Source organism: Centruroides sculpturatus, unplaced genomic scaffold (assembly GCF_000671375.1).
Source record: "Centruroides sculpturatus isolate CEXI.00-Female unplaced genomic scaffold, Cexi_2.0 scaffold2313, whole genome shotgun sequence".
Taxonomy (NCBI): Eukaryota; Metazoa; Arthropoda; class Arachnida; order Scorpiones; family Buthidae; genus Centruroides; species Centruroides sculpturatus.
In genome coordinates, this window is record NW_019386603.1 from 18954 (window position 1) to 38852 (window position 19899).

Genomic DNA, 19899 nt, shown 5'->3' on the forward strand with positions numbered 1-19899 from the left:
CCGTGTTTTCCCGAAAATAAGACAGTGTCTTATATTAATTTTTGCTCTGAAAAATGCGCTAGGTCTTATTTTCAGGGAATGCCTTATTTTTTCCAGGAAGAAGAATTCACATTTATTATTGAACAAAAAAATTCCCAAGTCGAACTTAGACGATAGTGACGTATATTCGGTATGTCGCCTTTTTATAGCGTCAACATCGGACTCGATGACCAATTAGTGCTTACTGAACCTTAGCACTGTGCATATGTCATGTGGCATGATTCCCGGCCGACCAATTAGCCATCACCAGCCGTAACGTTATGCAAATCTGTGATTCCCAAGCCATAGTCTTATGAAGCCGTGTGGCGTAATTGTCTGCTGACCAATCAGTGGCTGTACTTTCAAAAAGCCAACGGCCACTTTCAAGCATCTGTCGATGACCGTTACGAGTAAAAAAAACTTTGCTAGGTCTTACTTTCGGGGGAGGCCTTATATTTCTCAATTCAGCAAAATCTGTGCTAGGTCATATTTTCTGCGGATGTCTTATTTTCGGGGAAACACGGTAGTAGAGCTGTAAAAATAATAACAAACGAGATTAATTAATACTTGCTTAAATACTTTACTTAAACTTGAAAAGAGGATCAAAATTTGTCTCTAATCATTTCGGTATATAATAGTATCTAATATTGTAAAATATACAACATTTTTCAAAAAGACATGTTAATGCTTATAGCCTTACGTCTGCATAGGATTTCTCCGGAGTACTTCGTTTTTACTAGCGATATTTCGTGCATTCGATGAACGAGGAAAAATAAGTGAATACAAGGACAAAAACATTTCTTTCAAAAATATTTAGTTATTTCTTTTCACTTGTAGTTGATAATAATTTCAAAACAGTATTAATGTAAACTCGAAAAATAGCACGTTTAATATCATTCGGTTGCATATACTGGCCACGGTAATCTGGACAATACGAAGGTAATAGGCGCATATCTGGTCGACAAATTAATAAATCGAAAACTCAGAAAATGCACAAACAATCAGTTGCATTAATAGAGAAAAAACAACATTCGTGTTCATTGTAAAATAGTATTTAGTTCTTCTTAACAAATAGTATTGTTGTGGACTGAAAAATTAACAAGTTTAACATCAGCAGTTCCTTTCTAGTTAACGGTATAGTGCAGTTATATATAATTACTCAAACTATATTTGCGTGGCATTCGAATAAAGTATAATAAAAATATTACAACAGATTTCATGTGGCACTCTAGTATTGTATTCATGCAGAAATATTCAATAATAAATCTGCTATTCTATTGCAATACGTTTACTTTTTTATATTTAAATAATTTTAGATTAATAATACCAATTTAATTTAGATTCTATTAGTATCAATTTTTCTCAGACACTTGAATTTATTAATTAAAGAACATCATTTAAACATTTATAAAAATGTTTAACACAAGAAAATAATAAAAAAATCAAAGATTTTATTAATGATTATTTCGAATCATTATTGTTATTTTCTAAAATGCTGTGAAAAAGAAAGACATCTTTAATTCATAATAATACATTTAAATTTACTTCATTATCATTCAAGTTAAACACAAAGTTTGAGTCGCATTAGTGTATACGATAGCAATCCCAATGACTAAAATATCTTCATATACTGCAAGAAAAGATAAATTAAGTCTAATATAAACGTTAGTCTATTACATTCCAATTATGGCAAATCCCCAATAATCAATAATTCAACCAACACGCTAATTTATCTTTGTTATAAAATGAATTTCTCATTCAACTAATTTGATAAAGCTTAGTATCTTATAAAATAATAGTTTCAATTAAAATTCCTTCTTAGAAATGTTAGTTTTCAATTACTATAATAAATACCATAATACATTAAAACACTCATGTATATTAAAATATTAATAAATAATCTCCTTATCGGTAATGATTTATTCATACTAACCATGACACAATTCCATTTAATGAATGTAATTTTAATTTATAAACGAATCAATTAGTAGCCATAGGAACCTATCGTAACAGAATATTCTAATTTTATACGAACCAACTAAAATATTGTCCGAAAACAAGACTCAAAATCGGTAGACTTAAGGCAATTCTCTTTATTCAAGTAAAAAATGCGTTCATTCACAGAGAAACAACGTTGTATGGGGTACATGTTGGCTCCAATACTTAATTCAGCAAAGGTATTTGGTCTATTTTTTTGGAATCCGTGTCCACGCGTAGAAAAAACCAAAGCAGCAAAACCCCATTTACGGTCAATGTTATTTAAGTTGTACACTTCATTTGTAGAAGTATTTCTCTGGATGATGTTTTGCGCTTATCTGATAAGAATGTACAATATCAACTTTTACTTTGTACGAGTTGTCAAAATGTATGGAGATTACGCATTTGAAGCATCCGCAGTATTTGCATTTTACTCTCTTTACATTGCTGTGCAGTTCAGTATACTGAAACGAAGAAAAATCCACTTTCATTGCATAGCAAGCAGTTATCCAGAAGAATGTAAAATAACCGACACCATAGAGAAGTACTCATTGCGTTTGTTATGTCTGTCATTTATCTTATTTATCGCGATTACTGTGATGTCCGGAATTACATTTTTCGCAGAAATAAAGAAACAAAACGGAACAGACACAGAGGCATTTCTTGTGTCTATTATCCACGCTTTATGGCTCATTTATGCTTATGGTCATATCCTATATCTCGTTTCTATATTGGCAGCGGTTGTATTTATAATGCAGAAACGATACCTGATGCTGTCCGAAGAAATAACGAAAATAACTGTTAAAAAACTTTTTCTACAGGACATATTGCAGGAAATGTTGGAAAATCAAGTTGAACTTTGGGGATATTGGAGAATGATTAACGAAGAATGGGATGTTTTTATTCCTTTTGTTTACACGTGTTTTGTCTATGGGACTTCTTTCGTTTGGTACGCAACGTTATTTGTGAAATTATTCGCAACAATCAGAATTGTTTGGATCACAGTATCGTTGTTACTGCTGTTTGGATTAATTGCTGTTTGCTGGGCTCTCTCTCATTTGACATCAGTGGTATGTGATCATTACTTCTTGTTTGATTTTTTAAACGCCTAAATTATTTTTTTGGCGGTTAAGTTAAAGTTTTATCAATAATTAGAATTTTGGAAATTCGTCTAATTATAATTAGTTATATTTATTTATTATTCTTTTCTTGCGTTATCTTTGTGTTTAAATCTAAATAAATTTAAATGCCGATATTGTGTTTTATTAATAAAAGACATAATGTAGTATATGTATTTTTTTTGGAAAATAAACTAGATTATGAAAATTTCATACTAAAAGCTAACAGGTTGCGCTTCTTTTTTTCCTAAACTTGTAGTATAACATTTATTATGTACTATAAGCGTATGCATTGCACTTATAACAATCATGTTATTATTTTTTTACTTTATTATAACTTTAAAAAATTTTATTTCATAGTTTACACTTTAATAAATTTTGTTTTCTTAAATAAATGCTGTGTTTTCATAATTCATAGAACTGTATATATTAATAATCCATGTTAGTCTCATATTGTTCAAATGCATTTTTTCAACTATTGTCATTACATTTACCAAGGCAAAAACGAAATTCGACGAATTTTATAATAGTTTTAAATTATATCTAGCAAGCGTACGAGGAAGTCAGATGATCATAAACTATTTTTAGTCAAATGACATTCCTACATAAGAAAATGCTGATATTATTTTATTCGCTAATTTACTAAATAAATGTTCGTTAAATGAAGTCAGCATTGCAAATTGTTTACCGTTTTGTAGCTTTCTTTTGTGTTCATTTATTCCATAAAATCAAGGTCAAAGTATTGGCATTTTATAATTTTTATTATTGGTAATTGATTTAATATCTACTTGTAAATTCATACATCAATTTATATCATTTTTGTTTCAGATGTACGATAATTTCATATGTATTGAAAAGGTTTCTTCTGCGAATTTCCCGTTGACATTCAAATTTAAGGTATGTAAATAACTTCATTAACAACATTATGATCCGTAACTGCGAGTTATTACAATATTTATTTAAAATAATTTAATGTCTTTTCTTTACACTGAGAGACTAGCCGGGGGTACAATCCGAAGAATGGCTACCATTTAATCGCCTCAGAACCGCGAGATTCGGTCTCGATACTTTTTCTAGGAGGGCTGTTATTTATGTTGGAAGAATCTGGACTGTAAAGTCTAGATATACGTCAGGATTTTTTGACACCAGTTAATCGAATTTAGCTATGCGGATTAACACGCGTTTCTCTTCGTAGAGAAAATAGGTTTGATTCAGACGGGAGGAGACATTTCTTTAACAAATAAAAATTTTTAATGAAACAGGATAACCAAAATTATACAAGGGAATAATTAAAATAAACGTTTCGATAGAGAGAGCTTACAATTTCAATGATAATCATACTACTTCTAAATGATTTCTCTTTATCTTCACCTGTGATTTCTTTATACTTCAATTTTTGCAGTTCATATACTTCAGCTCGTGGGGAAAGAACTTGAAAGGCACATAATTATAGTTTCTTCTAGTCTTACTAACTTAAACTCATTAACAAAAATCGCTGGATACGACTATGGGCGTCAGCCTTAGGGATGCGGTATGGAATACGTTAGTCTTCTATGAGATTCCTGGGCGTACTCGCCGACTCATGAAAAATTCTCTCTATTTCTCACGATTGGTCAGCAATCAGTTTTTTGGATTCTCGCATGTGAACATTTTGTTTTCGAAATAATATTCAATGCTTTATAAAGCGTAATTGATCTTTCTAAAAACAGTTGTATTCGCCATCGATAAAAGAGTTGGACTGATCTCAGGCTACGAAATGACTTTAGTAATAATTTAATGAATGTTTTATGCTTTCAACTTTAAATATACATGTATATACTAAACGTTTATTGTCGGCCTCATCTAATTTTTTTTTAAATAAAGTTTGTTTATTGTAATGATACAGAAAAGATGTAAACTATATCATTTATACTCGAAAAATCAGGTCGTTATAAAAGTTTATTGCAAATATTTAATAAATATNCGAATGAAAAATTTAATCCAGACGAGAATGTATTTAGGAATGAGAACTGGCAACACTTCGTAGAACGTACAGCGCGCGTCGTATAGTAAGTTTTGATATTGGTTTGTCTATCGTTTTATGTTGCGTTTATTCGACATTACAGGATTTAAAATCACTTGCGATTCGTATTTATTACTGTGTGACCATCTTCAAACATGGTAAAGTGTATTCAATTCTTTATTTTACAGAATAACGATCTTTTTAACTGTCAAATTTAACCTTTGTTTATTTTTTGAGAGTTAATGACTTCAAATAACAGAATTTAAACTGTTTTTAGTAAATGATTTATTTTTATACTTAAGTCATTTATCCTTACAAATTATTCAATGAATTTATTGAATGATTATTTGTTATTTGTAAAGGAAATTGCTTTCACAAAATTAAAGTCAATTAAATTGAATTAATTCCCACTGAAATCACAAATAATAGTTTACATGAGCTGAAATAAATATAAAGAAAATGTAGGTAAAATGCAAACTCTAAATGAAGGATTTCCCACCTCCACAGTTATAGACTTTCCCTGTATGAGCAAAAAAATCAATGGAGCCCTGTATGTGTGACCCTTCATAACATATTTGCCTTTTATTGCGTATTCTCCATGCTTTGGTGCTTGCTCGCACCTTAGTTTTAGGTGGTATGGGGCAAACTCTTATGCTGCCTATAACTATATGATGTGAAGTACTCCACAAACAGTTGAGTGGATATGGATATTTGAAGCCAGCATAGTCACGTGGGCTAAATAGTTAGTGCAAGAACTATGGAGCAATGCAACTCCTAATTGCATGCGACCTGGAAATAGACTGATTTCATGAAGCTGTATCTTGCAAAGGTTCATGTATATAGGTATGATTCCTTTGATTCTTTTGCTCCTTTTGATATGGTCTATGCCTCTGATAAGGCCCCAACAATCTTATTTAGGGGTGTAATTGTACCAAAATGTAAACAAATAAAATAATGAATTAGAATTTGAAATATGAAAACTACCCTATTTCATTGTTAGTAAAAATATGTAGAAAGTCTAAAATGTCTTCACTTTCGCCATGTCCAATTACTGAGAACGACAATCTTTTGCTGCAGAGACAACCTTTTGGAGAACTTTTAGACTGTTTTGCATGTTTTTGCAGAGGCGTAGCCTCTAAAGAATGGTCATCTCTGCAATAGAAGATTGTCGTTCCTGTTATTATTATTTATTATTGGACATGGCAAAAGTGAAGACATTTTAGTCTTTCTATGTATTTTTACTAATGTGTAAATTTGTCAGCCAACTTTTTTCAAAAGAATTACTATTTTATTGTTATTGGGTACAGCTAGATGAAAAGCCACTTGATATGTTGGTAATGTTAGAAATCAAGATATTTAGTAGTTGGACATATTTTACTATATTTAATTTACGCTGTATTTTCAACCAAGAATTGAATTAAGTGGCAACGTCACATGTAAAAAGAGCACTGAAATTGAAGATAGAAACTGAGAGCAGCAAAATTTTTCAATTTACATTGACTGAAGCATGGCTGAAAAGACAGTTAAGAAAATTTTCAGTATGCATAGTACTTGTTTTATAACATCTTATGATAGGCGACAAAATAGTATGTCATTAGGTCATATGCAATTACATACTATTTTGACCAGTTCCAGTTCTCGGGGAATTTAAAAGACAGAAAAATAAGACAGCAGAAAGCATGACACCAATTCAGATGCATATGTAGAAGGAAATATGCTTGCTTGTATAATAAATTGGATTCCACTTATGATATTTTATATTTAACCCTGCGTTAGTGCACTGAGTTTTTTTTCGGCATTAGTGCAGTGGGGCTTTTGTCCACCCCGACATTTTTTTTGGTCCATAAACCATGTAAGTAAAAATTCATAAAGATTTACNCAACGACTTTATGAAGAGATTTGGAAAGATTCCTCTGGGAATATCTATGGGCGGATTCTTTCATATTAAACGCGACTTCCTGATAAAGGTATGTTCTGGATTATTTTAATTATATATTAATACACATCATTGATTAATGCATTAAACACCGCTATTTTCAGGTGATAAGTGCGGTTTATTCGACATTTTCTTCGTGCGTTCAAGTCAGTGGAATTTTAGAAAAGGAATCGAAATGTATGCTCAAACAAGGAAACAATACGCATCGTGTTGAAGGGTTCTTTATAAATAATTATTCAAATGACATAGAACCTAACTATAAAACATATACGACGTTAAATCCTGTAATGATATATAAGTTTATAAACTAAATTATTTTAAAACTTAATGCATGGATTGTAGCAATAAATAAATTGTCTTAAATCTGTAGAATAATTTTCTTTAATCTGTTCTCCGATTATCGTAATTCAGAAATTCAATTTCCATCGTTTTATAGGAAATCACCTGCACACTTTCTAAATGTGTTAAATTGTAATAGAGTTGTATAATTTTTAATATTTTATGCTGGTTGTAATAATTTTTTGTTAGACGATGATATGAAAAGAAATTAGAAAATGTATTGCATGCTTGTAATTACTTTGCACCAAATTACTGTAATTTATTCATATAGTAATTATATTTTCTCTGTTATTTTATAATAAATTTGCATCATATATTCATTAATGTCTATCGTATATAATATGTGTTATTACACTGTACTCATTGCTGTACTTTTATATTTAGAAGAATTGTCATCTGTAACGTATGAAGTACTCTGTAAACCCTGCGTTAGTGCACTGAGTTTTTTTTCGGCATTAGTGCAGTGGGGCTTTTGTCCACCCCGACATTTTTTTTGGTCCATAAACCATGTAAGTAAAAATTCATAAAGATTTACTCATTTATTTGGTAAAGGCATGTGTAATTATACATATGATTATATTCAGGTATGATTACATATGATATTAGTTCATAAATCCACAGGACAGCTATAATATACAGCAAGGCCTATTATCAATGAGAGAATTAATGGTTGTCTAAGATATCCATTGCCAAGCTGGTTCCACTGCAGCGCGTAAGTTGTCTACGGTATGTGGCTATGATCCCTGGGCACCTCACGTTGGACAAAGTCCCACGGGTGTTCGATAGGAGATAGATCCTGCGAGGTTGGCCTGACATATCTGGACGGACCACCGCCCAAAAATTCCTAGAGATCTTTCGACCTGCCCAGATTCGATCCCAAGTTCCCCAGAGCGGTAGGTGGTCACCTTGACCACTCAGCCATCCGACCGTCAGACAGGGTTGATCATTAACGCTATCAGTTAAATCGAAACATCTGTTTTCCTGTTGAAAACTAGTAGAGTTTTATGAGTAAAATGCAATTATTGAATAAATACTGTAAACATATCAGACATTATTGAATTCAATATTAATGAATTCAATATCATGGACCATTCCAATAATTAAGATCCAATTTCCCATACTTATAATTTTAATATCCAAAACTTCTGTTCTAAAATCATTAATAATAAATTAATAATTTAATTCGAAATTTATTTTTATTTTAATATTTAACACATTGCTTGTTCTCGAATGAAAAATTTAATCCAGACGAGAATGTATTTAGGAATGAGAACTGGCAACACTTCGTAGAACGTACAGCGCGCGTCGTATAGTAAGTTTTGATATTGGTTTGTCTATCGTTTTATGTTGCGTTTATTCGACATTACAGGATTTAAAATCACTTGCGATTCGTATTTATTACTGTGTGACCATCTTCAAACATGGTAAAGTNAATAATGTAATTTTATATATTGTTCCAAACAGAATCTTTGTTCAATAACCTGATGAAGGCTTATTAATCAAACCAAAAATATTAGTTGTATTGAAGTTTAAGTTGCTGGAAAAGTACTGTACATAAGGTATTTTATATGTCTAGTTACTGTTTAGTTTTAGCTTATACCAGTATCTATAAAATCATAAAAAATGAACACTTAAGTCAGTTTCCGATCTGTGCACTGGGGTGCTGCCAAACTTTGGCAAGGGTGCCTGTTGAGGTTATTGTCGTGCACCTACTCAGTGTTAAAAATGATAAAATGACAATGTTTGCATAGGCTTAATTTTTGTTGTACATAAATGAGTTTCTATGGGATAGTATTAATTCTGTTGTCATTGATTATCTTGTATTTCCTATCAGGGAGGTTAGTAAATTAGTATTAATGAATATAAAGTGAATTCAGCATAAGCTTCTTTACACTCCTTGAAGTCCTTTGTTTCTTACATGCTGTGCACCAAATCATTATTCTTAAGTTCAGAGGAACATTCAGGAAATAACTCTTGGCACATAGTTTTGTGGAACTCATTGCTAGGCAATATTTCCCAATCAATGCCTTGGTTTCTTTGGAAAATTCAAGAATTTTCCTGTACATTCTGTCCCAGTTTATATTAATAGGCAGGCTGTTCTGAATTGTCAGTTTGTTTTTACCAGTTTAGTCATGCAATGCTTGCTTCATTTATATTTTCAATATTTATAGGGGGGTAGGAGGCATTACTCAGTGGTATATCCTCAAAGAGATGAAAAGAAGTGAGAAGGGTTAGTCAGAGGGAAAGTCTGTTGTGGCAGGGGCCGAAGATGGGTGAGAAGTGGAAGGGGAGGTCAAGAGCCACACCGGGAACTTTATTTAAAACATAAACAGGTTACATATGAAAATAATATTTACAAAAGAAAACAAGAGAGGCACAGATTTTTAGGTCCGTACATAAAAACACGGCTATAAGTTCCTTAACACAAAGTAGACATTACCTGGCTTAGTATTATAAAATTTACAATATTAATATCAAAATGGTGACTATTATGATTAGGTTAACAGGAAATACTGCTTTGCAGATAGAGTTGTAACTCAACTACACACAGCTATACATAATACAAGTAGCTATATAAGTGCATTAAAGATCTTTTTATTTCTAACTAAGATGTTGTGGTCGCAAGGCCAGTTGTATCCCTCCTTTAACACTGTCCTTAGTAAATTCATCCTATGTTGGGTGTATTGGTTGCAGTCGAATATGAGATGATGTGCGTCTTGTTGTGAAGTCCCATTGCGCTGACAATGCGGGGAGTTCCTGTGCCCAAATCTGTTTAGGTAGTCCAGGAAATTCCTGTGGTTGGTGAACAATAGTTCTAAAGTTAATGCTGAGGTGTTTAAGCTGTAGCCGCTGTGCAATGTCTGGGAAGAAGCTGAAGGTTGTCCTTCCTGTCTCTTCCTCTTCCCAGTTGTGCTGCCATATGTTGATCATAGTGTTCCAGATGAGTTTCTTGGTTGCCACCATCGGGATGTCTTCGAAGGTAATGTCGGTAGTACTCGAGGAGACCTCTCTAGCAAGGCGGTCAGCCTCCTCGTTACCAGTGTCACCAGAATGTGCCCATGTCCACATGATGCTACCAGTTAGCTCCTGAATGATCATCCATTGAATGTTACCACCCAGCTTACCACTGGATATGCTTTGGAGACAGGGCTGGATCATCGCGTAGACAAATGAGACAAATGTCTAGGGCCCGGTCAAACTGTCTATTTTGAAAAGATTTGTAAATAAGATAGTTTACTTTTCTGTTGGACAACTGTATATAATAAACAAAAATATACAGTATTGCTTTTTATATGGTTATAGTGAATTCTAAAATCTAAAGAAAATGAATGTGGGTTTAGAAAGTTTCCGAACTTTTTGAATAGCGTGCCTCCAGTTGGTTATTTTTTAATTCGCTTGGAGATGATGTGTCTGCGGAAACCTCCCGAGTAACCTCCTTCAACCCATTTGTTGATATCTTATTTTGGTGATTAGTTACTGCTGTTTATGTGAAGGGGTGTTTGTGGGGTTCGGCGAAAAATCGGATCCGCGGAAATCAGCTCTTTGAAAGAGCAGCGTTGTTCTGTGAAATTTTGTGTGAAACTCCGAAAATCCTTCACAGAAACTTCCCACAGGTGGGTGAAACAGTGCTTCAAAAAAGCTCGACAAGTTCACTCAAATGTTAAGGTGATGTTGACTGTTTTTTTCGATGCAAAGGGGGTTGTGTATTACAAATACCTATCTACAGGCCAGACAGTCAACACAGAGTATTACTTGGTGTTATGAAATGCCTAAGAGACAGAATCAGGCAAAAACGGCCTGAACTTTGGAGAAGCGGCGAGTGGTTTTTTTCATCACAACAATGCGCCGACTCATTTGTTCTTCAGAACTCGTGAGTTTTTTGCCAAAAACAAGACCGCTGTGTTTCCTCCCTACTTACCTGACCTGACACAAAGAGACTTTTTCCTGTTCTCCAACAAACAAAAAAAAACACGCTCAAAGAAAAAAGATTTGCCACCATTCCAAAGATAGAAAAAAACGACGGAGGAGCTTATGAGCATTCTGGAAAAAGTGTTCCAGGACTGTTTCAAAAAGTGGAAACACCGTTGAAATAAGTGTATCTGTTGCAGAGGAGACTACTTTGAAGGGGACCCTGACAAATATGTGAAGTATGTGAGTAATTTTTTGTAATAAATAAAGTTCGGGAACTTTTTGAACAAACCCTCGTATTTTTATGTTTCTTCTAATTGAAAGTTAAAGGGAACTCCCAATAATTTAGAACTTTTTTTTATAGTGATAAGAATAATATTAACTATATGTATTTTTGAATCCTGTGAAAAATTAAATAATTTTGCTTTTATTTTTATTAAGCAGCTGCAGTGTCCGTATGCAATTTAATAGAAATAATAGTAACAAAATTTATTAATTGAAAGAGCTGGCAGGGGACTCTGAAGAAGAAAATGTCTAGGGCCCCAAAGTGGGTTAATCCGGCCCTTTTTGGAGAGCAGTTCTACTGTCCGAACAGATATAGATGTTTTTGCCCTTGAGCTTAGTACTATTAATGTACTTGAGGGCTCTGTAAATGGCATACAGTTCAGCCTGAGTAATAAAGCAGAACCCTGCCAGGCATGGGATTCTTTGTGCATGAACTGATTATTTCAAGTATTATAGTGGACCAGACCAGCACCCATCCCATTCTTAGATTTAGAACTGTCCATATAGACAATATTATATGGAAGGGAACCCATTGAGACCTCTGGTAGATGAGCAGGGTGATGCAGTGGTGAGTAGGTGGTCTGAAAAGTGGTGTTGAGGCTGGGGTGAAACAGGTGGTCCATTTCCAGATTGGGTAATCTTCCTATGTCTAGAAGTTTTTTCCCGTAGGTATGATGAGGTGTGTCAGCTTCCAGAGGATCCTATTGGCCTGAGCCTTAATTAAGACTCATAGGTGGTAACCCAGTCAGGACTTGGAGAGCTGCCATGGGAGCCATTTTGTATTTCCCTGATATCCAAAGAAGGCATACACGTTGCACTTTGTTAAGAGCCCTCCTGATGTGGACCTTTGAAGCTGCTGCTCCCCAGATTGGGGCACCGTACAAGACTAGGCACTATGACCTGTCTATAGATATTTACAAGAATGTCTCTGTTGATCCCCCAGCTCTTACCGGCCATGTAACTGAGGAGATTAGCCAGTTTGAGGGCTTTCCCACATACATAGTCCACATGTGAGTTCCACTTAAGTCCCTGATCGATAATTAGGCCCAAGTACCTCATTTCTGTGGTATGAGGGATCCTTGTGTTCTCAATTTTTAACAAAGGTGGCTTGCAGAGTTGCCGGCCCTTCGACATCTGCATACAGAAATTTTTACATGTTGATGATAAGTTTATTTTTGCTGCTCCATTCGTGGATATGTGTAAGAAGCTTGTTCGCCTCAACCTGGACTTTTTCACCATTTCCACCAGATACCATGACCAGGGTATCATCCACATACCCTTGTATTGCCCAGGTTGCCGTCATGTCGTTGGGATTGATATGCAGAAGCCTATCATACATGATGTTCCACAGTCCTGGCCCTGACCGAGAGCCCTGTGGACACCCCGGGACATCTTCTGCATAATGAGTTGGTCCGAGTCATATATGCCTACCATCTGATTACTTAGGTAGTCACTAAGAAATGCAAATAAGTTATTTAGACAGTGTTGCTTCTTAAGTTGATGGAGTAGGGCCTGCCACCAGAGGGAGTTGAATGCATTCTTGTAATCAATTGAGATTAGTAGCACATGACGTTTTCTATTCCAGTCATTGTTTATAAACTGTATGGTCTTATGTAAGGCATGGTTAGTAGACCTTCCAGGAACAAAGCCAAACTGTGCATGAGATGATTTTTGTAGAAATAGAAGTTGATGCAGTTGACAATTAGTCCATCAAGGACTTTCCCAAGTACCGGGAGGAGACTAATTGGCATGAAGTCTGTGGCTGTAAAAGGTTGTGACTTACCCGCTTTAGGGATAAATTTGATTTCTGCTTTCTTCCAACTCTGTGGGAACTGTGCCTGTTCTAGGCATTTATTGTATGTGAAAATGAAGGCTATGGGAACTGCCTCGAATGCTTTCTTGACCATGAGAGGGGTTATCTTGTCGATTCCCGGTGCTTTCTTGTTCTGAAGAGACTTAACTGCTGCCTGAACCACCCTGAAGGTGAACATGATGTCATTATTAGAAGCTGGGAGGGTCAAGATACTGTTTCTAATATCCTTGTGCCATTGGCTGTCGTCTCCAGGATCGTCTGATGGAAGTGGACATTCAGGATATATTTGTGGGTTTCTAATAAATCATTTGTTATTGTGCCATCTTCCTTTTTGATGTTTACTGGAATCTTGATGGCTTTTCTTGGTTTCAGTATATATGATATATGATATGATATGGATCACTTCATGTGGTCCTGTTTTCTATTTCAGTGCAATACTTTTTCCAGGCTGTTGTACGTACCTTGTTGATCTGTTTTATAGGCATTGAACTTGCTAATGTAATTCCACTTACGTTCCTCCTTCACGTTTGGGTCGCTCTCCCTTTTAAACTTTTTATATAAATGATGAACTATTCATCTCTGGGCACTGAGAGACGAATAGTTCACCACGGTGTACTGTTTCGCCTTACCTCGGTCGTGCTGGTTGATCTGTGATAGGAGGCCAAAATAGACGAGGCTAGATGTGTGGCCAATTCCTCTGCCTCTGGGATGTCTGAAAGTGTCTGATTGTTAGGGGAGGCCCAATGTCTTTTGAACCGATCTTGAAATTGTGTCCAATTAGTCTTCTTAATTTTTATGATATTGCTTTCAATTGCAGGGTCATTGGTTGTAATAGTCGTTTTAATGTAGCGATGATTGCTGGCCCCATTTTCATCTAGGGTACTGCAGTATGAGATGGACTGATGGGCTTTGAAGCTAGCCAGACACAGGTCAATCCAGCTTTCGCCACTGGTGCTGTAGTAGGTGGGCAATGGACTGGTGTTGCATGAAGCCAAATTGTTCCGTGCCATAAACTCGCACACACTGTAGTCACGTGGGTCCTCCTCTGGGCTGTGCCAGGTTGGGGATTTTGCGTTGAAGTCCCCACTGATCACCCAGAAATGATTTCTGATGTTATTGGAAATGTTCTGTAAATCTGCAATCAGGTGCTGAATATCCTCAGCTGGGGAGCAACAAACAGAGGAGAAGTAGAGTTGCTTGTTGTTGTGAGATATAAGGATGGTGGTCACAAAGCTTGTGCTGAAATTAGAACAGAAATTAACCTTGAGGTTTTTATTGCAAACCAGGATGCCTGCCTTAATCACCCTGCAGAAGTCTTGGTCCGGGAAGGTCCTCCACCTGCCAAAACGCACCAAAGAGTTATTCACTAAGTAAGGCTCCTGGATGAGGACAATGTCAGCCCTGTGGTCATCTGCCATTTTTTGCAGGACTGAGGAGGCCGCCTTAGACCTTCGTGTGTTGATTGTGAGAATAGTAATGTTGAAGGTAGACCTTGTGGCATAGATGTTGTCTTGATTAGAGCTTGTAGCCTGCGTGAGAGCAGGTGGCTCCATACTGATGATTGTGTTCCCCCATCATGACATCCATGAAGTGCAAGTCCCCTGAGACTTAAGAGCTGATTAGTACATGGTATTTGCAATAACCTGTGCTTTAAACCATTTTAGGCATGGGCAGTTGGCTGCAAAAGAGTTATGGTCTGTGTCGAGTCTCTTGTTCTGTAGGTTGCTTTTATTGTTCTTGGCACAGTTGGTGCATTTTTGGTCCTTATCCTGATTTGGGCATTCTTTCAGGTGATGTTTCCTACCACAGTGGCTGCATTTTTGTCGTAAGTCGCACCTGATGGAGATATGGCCAAATCCACAGCAATTGAAGCAGCGGGTGACTGGTATATGGTCGTTTACCCAGATGGAATTCCATCCAATAGCCACCCTGCCAGCCTCAATGAGGCTGAGCTGAAGCCTGGTGGTCACTTTGAGGATAGCATGCTGCACCTCCCCTCTGTTCTTGGGGGTAAGAAATTTGTCAAAGGAGCAGGCATTTTGGAAGGCTTCTTTAGTGTAGTTCTCACAAATGTTTGAGTTCGGAAGATCGAAAGAAGTCATAAAACGAAACGCCGATCTTGTCTACCAGATCGGTGTTTCGTTTTATTGCTTCCTTTAAGGCCTTTATATCCTGTTTGGATTTTACTTTTATGTTGATTTCCCCACTTGGCAGAGGTCTGATGTTTCCCACGTTTAACCCAATATCCTTGGGTGAAATGTTTTCCTGTAGTGTGGCCATTAACTCTTCGGCCACCATTTTTGGTTCCTGCTGGTCTGCCATTGCTGATATGATGAGATTATGGTCTTCATTCTGCTTTATGCCACCAGCCCCCTGACTACCTGTAGTGGCATTTATCAATCTAGTTTCCTTGCTCTTAATTCTAGTATTCTTTCTGACCATGTCAGAGTAGGATGGAGCCTTTGGTTGGATGGCGGCATTCACCTGCTTTTGTCTCATTTCTAGGACATTGCCGAAGAGCTGGTTTGCCGCAGTATGCATCTTTATTGCAGCCTCCCTGACCAAGGCCCTTTCCCCGCTTTTAACCGTTATGCCACAGTTTGTAGGAATGTTTAGCATTACTGTTTCCAAGTGAGAGTGGATATTAGATAGTAATTCCTCTTCCACAAAAGCCATATTCATTGAGCCAGTCCCTGATGGAGTTGGACTGTTTGGCAGAATGTCGATATTCATGTCCTTTGTGCTGGCCATCATACCAAGAGGTCAGAGAAAGACCCCACACTGGGAAGGCCACCAAACAGTTGACGCACTAGTACCTGGTAGTAACTAAACCCAAGTCCAAATGGTGGGATGACGCACTAGTATGGGGAAGGAGACTTGACAATTCCCACACTGGAGATATCTTGACACTAAACCGAAAGGGGTGCGGATGGCTTTGTGATGTCTTTTGACCTTTTCGTCTTTCACGCCGTCACTAGCTGTTACACTGCCTCACTTCTCCCCTTGCTCCACTTTCTCTTTCCTTCTCATCTTCCCCGCAACCCCTCGTAATTTATTATCTTAACAGTTCTGAAATGTAACACGCCTAAAGCCCATGTGGATGTGCTGGTGTAAAATAAATATACATTAATAATATTTAAAACTTACTATTATATTGTCCAAAAACTTAATAACGTGACTGTTAACCCCAAAAAGTAAAATATTACATTTAAATTCAATAAAGTGACGAAAATTATTAAAAAGCATCGTTAAAATAATCAGTTCCATTATACTATGAATTAAGTTAAAACTATTTTTACAATTATTCCTTGACCGTCAAAATAAAAGTTATAGTTGCAATGATTAATAGCCGTTACATCCATTAAAAAATTCGCTAAAGGGCGTTAGAAGACTGTTAAAGTCCATTATAGCCGTCCAAAATTTAAAATTTCCCACTTAATCTCTACTGTAAAACCTTATAATTCGATTAATATTAAACACTACCCCCTTTTAGAATCTTATTGCCTAAGCTAACTTTAAACTAACCCCCTGGTGCCACCCCCAGAGGTTAAACCTCCTGATAGAATTTTACTAAATTAAAACTTAATTAATTATTTCCCAATTAGCATACTATAACAATATATATGTCAAACAAACCAGGATCCAGAGTAGATCACAATAGTATCCTCAAAGATGTAATGCGATTAATACTTCCGGCACAATTTAACACATCCTCCCTCCTCGACTATATCGAATGTTCCCCGTTCATTTATTTTAAAAAATTTTCATGATGACATTTTACAGATGATTTACCATGTTTATGGTGGTGAAAGTTTTAGCATTTTTTTCATCTCTCGAAATAGAAAACTGGCATAAATTGCACTTGGAAAACTTCTCGTTTTTATCTTTCTTAAATTTTCAAGCAATACTGGAAGCCATGAGGGGTTTGGATTTGGATATTAATTAAAATTAAAAAATTTATCAAAATAATAATTTATCATTTTAATTTAATACATGAATCTGAAAAAGAAAAAAATAACTTCATATTGAGAATTATTTTTATAACAAATTGTTATAAATTTATTTTTATCATATGAAATGTTATATTTTTATTAAAAATATATAATTTCATGCGATAATAATCATAATATAATTAACTATTAACACAATAAATTATTAACATTAATCGGCTGATTAATCAGTATCGGCCGATAATACGTGACTGATTAATCGGTAATCGGCCATTTTGCTTATCGGTGCATCCTTACTATATGACATTAGTGTCCAACTTTTAAATAGTTTGAAGGACAAAGAGTTTGCACTCCAGTTAGATGAGGCATCACACACACACACAGAAAGATGCCCTTTTGATTTGCTACATCAAGTTTCTTAATGAAAAAAGTTGACTGAAGGTTTGTTGTCAGAGTTCAGCAGACTCCTCTGTTGCTGGAAATCTAATTGGCACTCCTCTGCTACTGGAAATCTAATTGGCACTCCTCTGGACTGTAATTAATACTTGTCATTGAATCTAAAATACAACAAGTATACCACCATAAGAACATACTCTGGAATGACCTTATATCATATTATATATCTTTCAGGATCCTGCAGAGTAGGTGTAACATAGAGAGAAAATGGCTTCTAACTTTAGGGACAAATAGAGGGTTTTGTAATCTCAGGACTGTCATTTGGAGGGGTTCACCCTCCTGATATCTTGAACTACATAATTTGGGTTGTCAATAACATAAAAATTTTGTTTTAAATGTAAATTTCTGGTATCCATTATTACATTAAACTTAGAATTAAATTTTTATTTTTTGTTTTTATTACTACATTTCAAGATGACAGCTAAAAATGCAACAATATTATTGAAATCTCTATTTAAACTTTGAGAAATTTAACTCTTTGTCAATAAAAAAAAGATAATGTATTTCTTGATCAGTTTTAAATTTTAATTTTGTAACTTTGAATCATTTGTGTGCCAGCTTGAAAATATCAGATGTGAAAGTAAAGAGTGAATATTTGTATTAATTTTTAATCTTAGATTTATTTTGTGATAATTCAGTATTATATTCATTTAATAAAATTTATTAAATGTTCAATACTGTGCATTTAATATATAGTACTGGATCAAATGTTTAGCAAGCTTGGGAGTGGAAGTGGTTCAAATGTCTGGTATTCTGGACAGACTAAATATATAGTTAAAATATAAAATAAAGAATGGAAAGTAAAGAAAGAAATTGTATTTAACATACTGTAGGCCAGCAGTCACACTAGATATGGCATTATGCAACATGTATGCCACAAACAAAAACAAAATGGCAGTGTGACAAACTACACCTATATTACAGCCTACCAAATTCAAAAATAGCAGTTGCATGTCAGCAGATTCTGCATAAAATGACATTTTATGTAAATTTGTGCTCCACCAAAACAGTCTCAGATGATTGCTTAGATGCTTATGCAACTATTTACAATTAACAGAAAAACTTGTAGATTTAATATTAGTGTGTAAAAAATAAAATTAAAACAAACTTTTGACAACTGCACGACTCTATTGCACCTTTTTTCGTGCTTTCTTTGGGTACCTGTGTTAGAATCTTCTGTTTTCATTTCATCTTGATAATTTTTTCTCAAAGGTAAGCTATAGTAAATGACTTCTAATTTTTATATCATTACTTTTAATTCACAATGAATTTCATAATAAAAATAGGGCACATTTACTCCTGTGCATCCAGGGGTTAACCTACCATGTATATTATCATTCACAAAAACACAAATCCACACATATCAGTCCTGTATAAAAGAAGATTTTATTAATGTTGAAATTGACTTGTCAGCGTGGTATTGATCAATCAGGTGAGGTCAAGACATAACTTAAGAAGAAGTTATATCTTTTCAAACTTTTTTGTTTGAAAAGATGAACACTCATAGAATAATTTTATTCTAAAACTAAAAGAAAAGCAATTTCCATTTCTTTATTATATCTCGTATTACAATATTTATACTTCTTAATGTTAACTTTGTTTAATCAGTTTTATTAGTGAATAGATTAGTTTTCTACTAATAAAAAGATCATGTTATTTTATTTATGACAAAATGTATTTTTAGTTATTTTTTATTTATTTCTTAGCCTAAAAATAGCTTGATAGTTTGGCAGATCATTTGGATTCAACAAACTAAGTGCTGTGCTCCTAAACTATTTTTCTACTGTAGTTAGATAATGATCAATAATAATGCTATCTTTTTAAATAGGAATGCTTTCCTTTCTAGACTAGGCCTATTTATCTATAAATTAAAAAACTTTTTTTTTTTTGCAAATACAAATATGACAATGGTAATTTAAATCTATATATCTATATATATATAATAAATATAATATATAAAAATGGACGTGCATGTCCCTATATTTCACTTTTCCGCCAAAACTACACATTGCACGTGAGTGGTGTTTGTATGTGGTAGTAGCCCCAAGTCTCCATTCGTGCACTATGGTGGTTGTATCTCGATAGCTATAAGGGTG

The 19899-nt window shown here is 34.8% G+C and overlaps 1 protein-coding gene across 2 annotated transcripts in view; it reads left to right on the forward strand.

Moving 5' to 3' along the window:
• The first annotated feature begins 5131 nt into the window (after positions 1 to 5131).
• The window catches only part of LOC111615402 (U6 snRNA-associated Sm-like protein LSm4), a 22147-nt gene continuing 7379 nt past the window's right edge, over positions 5132 to 19899 (forward strand). The window contains exon 1 of one of the 2 annotated variants that reach the window (XM_023356817.1): positions 5132 to 5273. In XM_023356817.1, the coding sequence (XP_023212585.1) occupies positions 5271 to 5273 (3 nt within the window). In that variant the 5' untranslated portion in view covers positions 5132 to 5270. Of the gene's footprint in view, positions 5274 to 8660; positions 8815 to 19899 lie in introns of those variants that run through there. The other variant, XM_023356816.1, reaches the window with a different exon arrangement.